We start from the raw sequence: 12,448 nt of genomic DNA, 5'->3' as shown, positions 1-12,448 counted from the left end.
TGTCATCATGATGCATCAGACATCTAAAATATCTTTATTCTGTATTTTGAATGGCCTTGTATGTACCATGTATGTAGTAAAAGCCACAGACAGTTTATCACGGTCTTAACCACACATATATTATAACATATATAAATTTATATGTAATAGTGGAATAAATGTCAGCAAAACATCTAAAATTCTCAATACTGACAACTTTAAATTTTTGCAGGAGTGTCTCTGTAGGGCAGTGATCCCCAACCAGTGGTTCGTGAGCAACATGTTTCTCACCAACCCCTTGAATGTTGCTCTCAGTGCCCCCAAACCAGGTAGTTATTTTTGAATTCCTGACATGGTGGCAAGTTTTGGTTGAATAAAAAACTACCAAATAAAGCCTTCTGTAAGCTGATAGTGTGCATAGAGGCTACCTAATAGCCAATCTTAGCCCTTATTTGGCACCTCCATGAACATTTATGATACTGTTGTTGCTCTCCAAATTTTTTTACATTTGACTGTGGCTCACGAGTAAGAAAGGTTGGGGACCCCTGCTGTAGGGAATAAGTGGGAGCCACTTTCATTTTTAAAAATAGCCTTCTGCCTCCAAACTGCTCTAATATGTCTGCACCCCACTATTCACATCTGTTGAACCCCTCAGCTCTAGAGTGATGTCAGCCTTTAGTGGAGTGGTGGTGTTTATGGAAAGATTCAAATGGCTTAGGGTAGAGTTTACATCTGTCCGCCAAGTCCAACTTTATCTTAAGACAGAGCTGGGCATAGTACTGTTGGATATAACCAAGGTAACTAATATGTGATCAATACAGCTAGGTAAGTGCAGGGCAGGGCATTAATTTTAACAAGTTAATGTTAAAATCTGAAATTTGTCAGTATCGCTTTAAGGTTGACATTTATTCCTTTGAATATAAAATAGTGGTAGAAACCACAAGTGCATCAGCTCATGCCACAAAAAGGACTCTAATGAACTGTCTCACAACATGGTACATTTATGTGGGATTACAGAATAACATTGCTTAACAATACCCATGGCACTGTTACTCATACAACCAGATGATTGGTTTCATTATAAGTCAGTTGCTGTATTTTTGTGTTGTATCTTCTGCAAAACACTGTGTTTATCATCCTTGTAGTTTTACGCAATAAATATTATAATTACATTACTCTGAGGTCTTCTGAGGTTACAGTAACACTCTTATAATAATTGTGGCAGTGAGTCTATGTTCGTAAGGAACCAAGCATCTTTACACAAAGTATTCTGCAGGTTTTCAATTACCACTTTAGTTTTTACTAAATTCCACATAAGGACAGAAAAAGTCACTCTTCAGGATGCAACAGTCAAACAGTCAGCTGGTCTCCTCATACAGAGGCTTCTGCCACTTTCTGCTGTTCCTGCTCACTTTCCCCTCCCATATCGGTAGGCTGTTCTTGTGCCACTGTTTTCAAAGCATGCATTGCATAGTTAACACTGGTGTCACTTATCCAGCTCCAGGAACCTGACAGAGGATTGTACAGCATTCCTTTCAGTGATTCCACAACAAAGCCATCTGTGAACCAAAAATGACTCATTATGCAGGCATCTAAAACAATCATAATATAGATTTAAGGCAGTACATTTTCACGTCCACCTCAAGCTAATGGCACACAGTGTTCCTCTTCTGTCTTCCATCATTAGAGAAACACACAATATTGCCTTTTCCAAGCATTCTATTACTGACACTACTGGTGACAATAGATTTTGGATCAAAAATATTTAAGATAGAAACAAATGGTCACAGGTAGATTCCATTCATGTAAGAAGCAAAGGTATATGGCAGTAACATGGATTCCTCTATTAGCATAAATGTACCAGTGGACCAACATTAATGTGCCATTTGCCTTAAGATTAACCCAGAAAGTGCATACTCTATTATGGGACAGCCTATACGACATACTAAACACATATTATAAAAGAAAGATACTTGCTTGATTCAAGTAGTCGCTCTAACTCTTCAGGATGAATAAATTTCTCCCAGTCATGAGTTCCTTCTGGGGCAATGCCCAATATTTTCTCTGCTACGACTATGGCTAAAGCGTATGAGAGCTGGGTTTTGTTGATTGTTGTAACAAATAGAGAACCGCCTGGCTTTCAGCAGAAAAAAGGAACAAATATGAGTAGCTATAACTTTAGATCTATTTCCCAAGATCATTTTAGGATTTTAAAATCTTTTTGAAAATCTATTTTTAAGATATTACCAGATTAAATATAACACAAATTACCCCCAGAGGTTGCGCTCAATATTCGCAGACTCTCCTGGCCACTTCCCAACCTCTCTGCACTGTCCCAAGCCCTTTAATGACTTTGCAGCACTGCTTATATACTTGTGCTCAGGTATATAAATCAAAATTGGTCATGGTTAGGTTAGAGGGTGTTAAGGTTGGGTGTGAGTCAGAGAATTTACAATTCGCCCATTACTACAAAGGATATAGATACTGCTTTAAATAGCAAATATATTTACAAATAACTAATATCTATGAAAATTTGTATTACTGTACATTAAAAACAAAAAAAAATTAAGTTTCCTTTCATTTAACAACATTACATTTGTTTTCACATCCCATTTGAAGGGTATTCTTTGAAACTGATATATTTCATACCAGTTTTCCTATTACAGCCCACAGACAGACATGCCAGTGGAATAAGTTTGTCTCTAGCTGATATTATTTGCATGACTTACTTTTAATACTTGGAAGCAGCTCTGGATAAAAGACTCAACATCAGCAACATGCTCTAAAACCTCTGAAGCCACAATTGCATCAAAGTATCCCAAATGCCCATCCACAAGTTCTTCCACTGTGCATGATTTGTACTGAACTTGTTTGTCTAGCACAGGATCAAATGATTTGTGCTGCGCAGCAATTTTAATGTTGTCTTCCAAAGGATCAATTCCTGTTACTGAAGCTCCGAGCCGGCCTAGAGGCTAAAATAAGAGAAAGATCATGTATAGTTATCAATAAAGGTATGGGATCCCTTATCCAAAAACCCATTATCCAGAAAGTTTCAAATTACGGAAAGACCATCTCCCACAGACTCCATTATAAGAAAATAATTCTAATTTTTAAAAATGATTTCCTTTTTCTCTGTAATAATAAAACAGTACCTTGTACTTGATCCTATCTAGGATATAATTAATCCTTATTGGAGGGAAAACAATCCTATTGGGTTTATTTAATATTTAAATGATTTTTAGCAGACTTAAGTTATGGAGAACAAAATTACGGAAAGATCTTTGATCTGGAAAACCTCAGGTCCTGAGCATTCTGGATAACAGGTCCCATACCTGTACAATCAATCTGCTCCATGACACAAAAATAAAGCGCATTCCATTCCACTCAACAATCTAAACATTCAGAGATGTAAATCTGAAACATTTTAAAAAGTTAAGCCAAATTCCTGTTACCTTTAATGAGTAATTAGTTGACTAGAGTAGTCAATATTGGCAAGTTTTTTTTATGCAGTAAAAATGTTACATTTCAATGACACAAGTCTTCTTAACCTGCCGACTCTTTAAAAGGGCATATTCACTTTGAATTTATTTTGTATGGGTCTTGACCAATGACATATTGGTGTCCCTATCTTATCTGTATTTAGCCTGCAACTAAAAATGCTGTCTGTTTGTTGGGAGGGGGGGGGTACACAGAAGTATTAAAATATTAAAAATACAAAATAAAGATTAATTGCAAATGGTCTTAAAATAATGCTGTCTAAACCATCCTACACACTCATTTAAAGGTGAGATGATTCTTTAGTTAACAAAATTGGTAATGGAATGTCTATCATCATAAGTGACTTCTTTACAGTTGGCTTTGGGGACTTTTTTTGCTACAGTCATTTTTACCTGTGTTCCAGTCCAGTGGGCGATTTTTGTTTATTCAACTGCACTGTAGCCCATTATGACACTTAAAAACACTACATGCAAATAAAATTGGACATTTACAATGTTATCTTTGTTCAATGTGCTCCCATGGGTAGAGTTCTATAAGGGAGACATTAGATCAACCTGGGAATACAACAAATCTCAAAAGAAGGTAAAAATGCCTTTAAGCACCCTTTTAAACTCTCCAGTAATGATATTCCATATCAACTAATGACCAGGTAGTATTTATTAGTCTTTTTTTCTGTTTTTGTTTAAAGAAAACATCCAATTGTCTGGTGAGTGTTATTAGACTTACGGCAAATGTTGAGCTTGTGGTGAATCTCTTCAATATCTATTTTATCAACAGTCGAGCTTGGTTATTTATTTTAATTCGAGTTATGGTTCGAAAACTCAAATGTCTGGTATTTATTATGGGGGCTTATTGATCAATTTTCAAATTTGTAAATTAAATTCAGTTTTTCTAAATCGATTAAACTCACATATCGGATTTTGTTTATTTATTAAAGTGGTAAATTCATGCAATTTTTAAAAAAAAACTTGAATATTTGAATTTTCGAGTTTTAAACTCAAATAAAACTGGTACATTCTAATTGACAATATGGCGTGACTTTGCCTAGGACAGCTCCCACTGACTTCTATAGAAAAAGCTTTTAGATTTTTTTTACATTCGAGTTTTTGGATTGTCTTCAATAAGAGGGTGATTAATCAATGGTTGAGTTTGTTTTTTAATTTCGATACAATTTTTTTTGCACTTAAAAGACTCGAATTTGAGTTATGGTTTGAAAACTCTATTGTCTGGTATTTATTGAGTGCAGACAATCTAAAAACTCAAATGTAAAGCTTGTGAGTTTCTATGGAAGTCAATGGGAGTTGTCCTGGGCAAAGTCAAGCCATATTGTCAATATTAAATATTCAAGTTTTTTTAATAAGTGATCATTCGATATGCGAGTCTAATATATTTAAACATGATAATAACCTTTGAGCAGCAGCACACATAAAACTACATAGGAAAAAGGACTCCTGTTAAAAAGCTATAATATTGGTGTCACGGACATTACCATGTAAGACAGTTACTGCGATCTCTGGAAAAGTTGCACTAGTGTTGTTTATGTGTTGAAGAGATGAGGCTACATGTTACAGGGCACATCACTGTTAGCTTAGCACTCTTAGTTATTAGAAATATTAAATTACCTCTGACAACAATCCTCCTCCACATCCAACATCTAGAATATTTACACCAGAGAGTGGACACCCAACATCATGTTCATAGTTCCTGCTCATAAGGCTGTCTCTAGGAACATAACCAAGAATGGCTAAAGGGAAATTATCTTCTATTACTTTACATACATGCAATATTCTTTTAGTTCTCCAGTAAAGCACATGCTAACAGAATACAATTCTTTTTTGATATACATATCAGTGATAATAGAAATAAACCTGGGCATGGTGTGTATCTTGGGAAACCATATGCTGAAGTCTGGATATCCATAGGTTGGTGCACATACCAGACTGTAAGATGTAGCCCGCACCCCTAACTGGCGGCATAGTGCAGCAGCTAAGTGGGGGGACCCAGTTTGAAGCCAAGTTAGTGTTACATTTAGAATACCAAATTGCTCTTTTAGATTCTCCTAGTTGAAGGTCAGTTATGCTGAGACTTTTTTGGAACTATTGCAGAATGGGAAATACAGCAATATTTCTAGATATCTGTAACCTTGTTATCAGGCTAAGGTGGGCCCTACAAAAAAATGTACTTGACACAAAAGTGTACGAAAACCACTGTAATAGGTAAACATTAAACTGCATATGTGGTATATGGATACATTTGGTACCTGATAAAGGGCACACGTATATCATTCATGGCATGTAGGACAGAAAACATCCCTTCTTCATCCCACCATTTTTGCACCCAAGCTTGGAATTTTCTCATCTCCAAAGGATCAACAGTCTGTGAAGTTGCATACATTCTGAAATTATGACATCTGGAGGAAATGGTTGGTTAAATGGTTTCTACCATGTTAGAACAGAAAAAAACAAGAACACATTTGCAAGAACACAAGGCTCTATTTAGTAAAATGGAAATAAATCTTGAAAATACCTATGCAACAGTTACTATAAAATAATGATGTAGGATTATGTTTATCTCTTACGCTGTACAAAAATGCTTTCAAGGGTTTTCTAAGCTGATGCCCACAGGACTAATTCCTAGCTTGCAGAAAAACTCAGGTCAAGAATCAGCACCTCTGCTGGCATCAGCCTCCTACCTTTCCTGCACCCAAAAGCACTGTGTCTGCCTGGGTGCAGGCACATGTGGGGATATCGGCTAAAACCGCAAAAGATTTTGCTGATGCCACTGGAGGGGCTAATTCTCAGCAAACGTTTTTCTGCAGGCCAAGAATCAGTCCTGTGCGGCATCAGCCTTAAACTATGTTTATTAATAGATAAGCAATGAAAATTAAATCACTTAAAATGCAAATTCCATTACAGAATTTATCAGACATTAATATATTACTGTTAAATGGGCACATAGCAAACATGTTTTCAGCCACACAGTTATGAGGACTGCGGCACTCAGGTGGTATTCACATGCCAGAAACAGTAACAGCTCAGGAAGACAGATTGTAACAGTTTAGCAAGCCATCAATTTAATATATTCAATAATACTTTTCTCAGCAGCAGAACAATAAGTAAATTGTTTTACTTTTAAACCCTAAATTTCAGGGAAACAGAACAACTGGAAAGAGTAATTTAATGGTACACTGTTTCAGAGCAATATAGTTTATGAAGGTGCACTGTCTCTTTAAATTCTAAATTGCATAAATCTGGAACTGGGCCCCCTTTATTGTATTTGAGTATACTTGAATGTACTAATGTACGTACATGCAGGAACTGCATTTATTCTACAGTTGTCAGTAACATGGTGATGCCTTATAAAGATTAAATAGTACCCACACTGCAAAATAATGTGATATACAATAAGTACATTTATGTATTATTGCCAACAATATCTCAAATAGGTTTTTAACTATCAGAGGACAAACTTACATGTTTCCTCTGTTTTCATTTTCATTGCATGAGCCACTTCTGTCTTGCAACAAGCAAGAACCTCTCTGAAGGTAAGGTAATGAACACGTAGCTTTAAAAAAAAAAACAAAATACCCAAAAAAAGTTTTAATAGAGACATGTTATATCTGGATATGTTAACAATGGAAACATGTTTACAAATATTCTCTGACCAAAGGAAAGACTGGGTGGTTGCATGGCAAGGATGCAAGGAATACCAAAAATGTCGCTTTGGGGTATTCCTGTTATTTCGTTGAAAGCCTGAACCTGCACACACCTTAGTGACACATGGACATGGCTGCTCACCCCTAAGCCCTTGAGTATAATTTTTATCCATCCATGTAATTTATGGCTTCAGAATGAAGATTCATTTAAAGGGATATGCAAACTGCCTAATGTTTCTTATCTAGTGTTTGCAAAAATAATACCTACAATGAGAGATGAAGGCATATACAGAAAAACTACATTACACTTTTTTGTGGTCCCAACAATATTATAACACATTATGCATTTCCCGTGATTTTGCACCATTTCTTTCTGGGTTCTTGAAAAAAGTAAAAAGTGGGTTCTACCGTACACATTGGTGGGACACATATACAGTACATTTTTACTAAATGCCCAGTAGACGGGCAATACCTGTGCTGCTAAGTATTACATTTATTTACGAGTTTACGTGATGAAATAGCTGCAGTACACAGGGCAATTTCTGATCCCAGGTGTTGCAGCCCCAGCCTCTTTGCCCCTTGACTGTTAAAACTAGTATCTCTAAAGCTTTGACTGCTGAGGAGCTGCCACTCGGCTGATAAAATGGTATTCGGGGATTGTAATAAATAAATGAAAACGTAGATATTCTCATTCCAACAGAAAGGCCAGGGGACAGAGAAGGTCACTGTGTAATGCGGTTTGTAAGCCTCACCCCGGTTGGTGTTGTACCCCCGGTAGGCAGCAGTGCAACTGTTCCGCAGCCCATACAGGGCCCGAACCGGCCTCAGAGACAGACAGAAGCGACCAAACCAGGTAGCCATCCCCACACTTTCTCTATCCCTCCTTACTACTCATTAGCGAGTTCTGAAAACGGAACTTATCAATCTTCCCCCCTCCCAACTGTGGGCACTGCCAGGAGACTTGCCCGGAAATTACTGAGAAGCTGTGTTTGCGTACGGCGTAGTATATCTCTTACTAGCAAATTATCTATTAATAGCAGGGCGTTTTGATTAACCGTACACTGGTTACGTACGTTGATTCGTACACCCAAACGAATACATAAATTAATACGGTACTGGAGCGTAATTTTAGCTTCAGTGTTTAGCCCAGGGAGACCTGTCGGCTTCCGTAGACCCTATACTGACGTTGCTGTGAGCGCGTTTTATAATCACGTGGGCTTCAAACCTATATTTATTTTAGGCTAGTACCGGCTCGGCGCCTTCGCAAAACAGTAGTAATCTATAAACCTGCCCTTTGCTACGGTGCTTGGGCTAAATGTAAACTGATGTGCGTACCATTCTGAACTTCTGTACTCTGGTGCTGCAGAAAAGCACCCAGTTATATTTTCTTTTATTCGAACTGTAGAATTAGAGAAACGGGGGTTGAAGATAATTGAAACGCCTGATTTAGATGGCATTCCTCCTAACAGTTGAAAATTATAAAGAGGGGCAAAAAGATCTTCAGAATTTAGCTCGCCAAAATTGTGCCTGGCCATGCCTACAAAATGCCACGACCATATAACCATGGTTGTAATGGCAGCTTAAGACATACTAGGTTTTTAAAGGAGACATGTACTGTATAAAAAATAATAATGTACTAGTGAATTATACTCCTCTAAATATAGAAAAATTTGCTTTAAAAAGTTGTGTTTCAGACTGATTGAGAAATTCTCCCAAAACCCTACTAGTCCCTCCCATCTGTTCCACTTCCTGCTGGCTGAATTCTCTGGATGTGGGGGGAGCTGACCAGTGCATTGCACTGTAGGATAGAAACCAACCAGCAGCTAGGGCTGACCTGATAGGGAACTGAAGCCCATCTTTGCTTGTGTAAGTGCAGGACTGTGATTGGCTATCCCCCCTCCTACTGTGCTTCTTGCAGGGACTGTTAAGACATGCACACCCTTCATACAGGGACCTGAGAGGATCTATAGGGAGCTCCAATAAAGGGGCCATTTTTACAGATAGGATTAATGTTTAGCCCAAAGTGAAACCAGCACCATATACTATACATAATTGCCTACAGAATTAGAGTTTTTGCCATTTATCCATTATGTCTCATTAAAGACACAATGGATCCTCTATATTACTGGCGGCCCGCGACCCCCCTCTGTGTGGCCCCCCACCTGTCTGGCTGCTTTGATGGCTTACTCTTGTGTAAGTTTTAAATGGTATCAGTACTGTGTAACTGCCCCCCTGCATGGTTCTCACCTCAGATTCAGGCTGTAATCAGGCTGTATTGTTTAAATATGTAATCCCCTGTGTTGTTCACACCTTATAATCTCTGTATTGTTCACCCCCTGCAGTGTTCACACCTCAGGCTCAGGCTGTAATCACCCCCATTGTTCCCCTGTTCACACCTCAGGAGCAGTAGAAACCCACAAATAATCCCTGCACACTACAAAAGGAACATATACTGAGGCGGTACTGTAATTAAAAAGTTTTTTAATATATAGTTATTGTGCAGACTGTAGGAGCAGTGCCAGCATTGTGTCACTGTAGACTGCCTGTGTGTGCCATACACACAGGCATCATAGGGCAAGCAGAGTATGGCGCACACACAGGCAGGGTAGGGAAGGCAGAGTATGGCACACACAGGCCAAGTATGGCACAAACCAGCCAAGAATGGCAAACACAGTGAAAGTATGGCACATGCAGGCAGGGTAGGGCAGGCAGAGTATGGCGCACACACAGGCCAAGTATGGCACAAACCAGCCAAGTATGGCACACAGGCAGGGTAGGGAAGGCAGAGTATGGCACACACAGGCAAGGTAGGGCAGGCAGAGTATGGCACACACAGGCAGGGTAGGGCAGGCAGAGTATGGCAGGTTTTTGCTGTACTACAACCATTAATACGGGTATGGTCATGTAATAACATGGGTGTGGTTTCAAGTGGGTGCGGTTTCAAAAAGGGGAGTAGTCAAAACTGGCTTCCATTATCGGCCCTCCACTACGTAGGTCGGAAAAATTCCGGCCCTCGGTACCACAGAAGTTGGACAGCACTGCTCTATAATATATAGTTAAGGTAGTGTTCAGAAAATGGTCTGTTACTGTGAGCTTGTGTCCATGGCAAGATGGTGTGAAGAGAAGGGACTGCAACTGTAGCGTCATGGGAAGCTAAACTGCAAATACCAACATTGCCCAACAGATTCTGCGAGTTGTAACTCAACATCAGGCTCTGCAGCTGTTATAGGAAGGATGACCATGGTTGGGGGAATGCTAGCCTAAGAGTGAAGACACACTGAGCTACTGGTAGCAGCGACAGGAAAGCATCACTAACCTGCAAGGAGCATGCACTTGGCTGCAGGGGAGTGAGAGCAAGAGAAGGGCAGAAGCAATAAAACCAGGCAGGACCGTTTAGTATCACAGCGGCAAAGTTCACACTGCATTCTTTCTGTTTCTCCCGGAGCAGCCATAACATCAATCTTATCTTGAAAAACTGTGGCTAAAGATCCTGTTGAGGGGGGAATAAAAGGCATTGCGGCGATTTGTGGGACATTCAAGCAACAGTACAGGACAGCAGGCTGTGCTATTGAAATTGGGACTGTACTGTTGGGGGGTATTGAATGGGGTAAAGTGCATACTGCTGCACTAATTACTAACCCCATTACCAACAACACTATCCTTGATTCATATTCTAGCAGGATAAAAAAAAATACATAACCTAAGGGTGTGAAGACACACTGGGCTACTTAGTAGCATCTACTTGTGATGGCTACTAAACACCAGAAAATACCCTGCCATAGACAATACGGAGGATTTCCTCAGCTAAAATGCAGACACAATTATCGGTAAATGATCAGCATTGTCTATTCTTGTAGCTGCTACTAGTAGCTCTGTGTCTTTACCCTAAGATGGGATAAAAGATCTCTACTTATCACTATGGGGGGGAATTTACAAAAGGGTCAGTGAGGGGAAAATATTGTAAAAATGTTGGTATGATGTCGACTAGTTCACAGACCTAGTTTTTGCCAATTTTCCAACCACCCTGCCACTTTTTAAAATTGTGGATAAAAAGTGGGCATGGCCCAACAACCTAGTCTCTAATCTATGGGGATAAAATGAAAGATACATGGTGACCAAAATCATGAAATTATGAGTTAAAGAATGAAAAGGTCAAACAGAGAAAATGTAGAGCTTAATAACCAAAATACAAGCACACTAAATAGGATGAAAACATTATAGTTTTAAATTAGTTGTATGTTCTCACTGTCTTTGCATGTTTCCTCCCATATTCCCAAACATCCAAGCCAATTAGCTTCTTCTAATAAAGCAGGTACTCATAATTCCCACAAACACGCAAGTTTTTTAAAAATAAATAAATGAAAAATGATTGTGTGGTTATTGGCATATATATGGATGTAGGTTAGAAAATCTGCCGGTGCACCACGTCAGCCCGTTCATGTTGCAGCAAATGAGACAGAGAGGAGTTGCAGCAATATAGACAAATGATCAGGATGTCAGTAACTGACAGACTTGGATCTGAAGCATCTGCACTGAACACCTGAAAAGCAGGAAATATTTGACCTATCAAAGAATCTTGCATCTAGATGCTTGACAACAGTGCCTGTATATGTATCATATAATGTAGTTGAAAGTCATATCATCAACCTGTGAATAAATAATACTGAGATGTGACCATTCATCCGTAAGACACCAACGAAGGCTTTCAAAATGTCTTCCAGGAGTGTCTTTCAATTCCATGATGGACAATTTTGTAGCCTCCAAGATTGGCTCTATTTATTGTTGGGTTAACACCTTACCTTTGCCAAGTTTTAGATAAGTTAGACACATACGAAAAACAAAATCTACTTAAACCTTCAGCAGTGATTTCATTTTGTTCGGTAGCCTCTCTTTCGAGCAGCTATAGCCTGCATCATGCAGTCTAAGAGACTGTACTGCCATCTAGTGTCACTAGCCATTTGCAGTTTAATTTGTGGAATCATTTGGATTAGTGCCAAACCAGCCAACCTCACTGAAGAATTTTGGAAAACACAACAGTATTTACTTGTAGACATAGACTGGCTTGTGGGTCACAGTTAAACACTATTTTGAAGAACTTAATTTCTGACCCTAAAGAAAACACTCTGTACACAGTATTAATCTGGGCACTTTCAAGGTAGTATATTGTCACACAAACGTAAGGACTTGTGAATTATAAAAGTTCTGATCACAGTAAGAAAAATAAAAGAAAGATTCTCTTACAAATTCCTTTTTCCCCAAATGACTCTCTACAAAGTCTTTAGCCCAACCAAGCTATCCCATTCACACTGGACACGA

General features: G+C 38.8%; 1 protein-coding gene across 2 annotated transcripts; it reads right to left on the bottom strand.

Annotated features, from left to right (window-relative positions):
* coq3 (coenzyme Q3 methyltransferase) lies at nt 1-8,299 on the bottom strand. Of its 2 annotated transcripts, none has more exons than XM_031901583.1 (7): nt 8,206-8,299; nt 6,951-7,041; nt 5,738-5,887; nt 5,100-5,199; nt 2,709-2,951; nt 1,957-2,116; nt 1-1,538 (listed from the first exon to the last, which is right to left on the bottom strand). In XM_031901583.1, exons 1-7 carry the CDS (start codon nt 8,231-8,233, stop codon nt 1,351-1,353), a joined length of 960 nt encoding a protein of 319 aa, XP_031757443.1. In that variant the 5' UTR covers nt 8,234-8,299; the 3' UTR covers nt 1-1,350.
* Nucleotides 8,300-12,448: the final 4,149 nt, after the last annotated feature.

The sequence above is a fragment of the Xenopus tropicalis genome, chromosome 5 (assembly GCF_000004195.4).
Source record: "Xenopus tropicalis strain Nigerian chromosome 5, UCB_Xtro_10.0, whole genome shotgun sequence".
NCBI classification, from domain to species: domain Eukaryota; kingdom Metazoa; phylum Chordata; class Amphibia; order Anura; family Pipidae; genus Xenopus; species Xenopus tropicalis.
The sequence above is the reverse complement of the archived record's forward strand: the minus strand, read 5'-3'. Positions and strand labels throughout refer to the sequence as shown.

Excerpts from the sequence above, each read along its gene's own strand:
- coq3 (XM_031901583.1), bottom strand. The coding sequence starts at position 8,233 with ATGTATTCGTTTGGGTGTACGAATCAAC. Across the intron at positions 5,888-6,950 it reads AATGAAAACAGAGGAAACAT|ATGTCATAATTTCAGAATGT; the intron begins GTAAGTTTGTCC and ends CATTTCCTCCAG. Across the intron at positions 2,117-2,708 it reads GCTGCTTCCAAGTATTAAAA|CCAGGCGGTTCTCTATTTGT; the intron begins GTAAGTCATGCA and ends TTCTGCTGAAAG.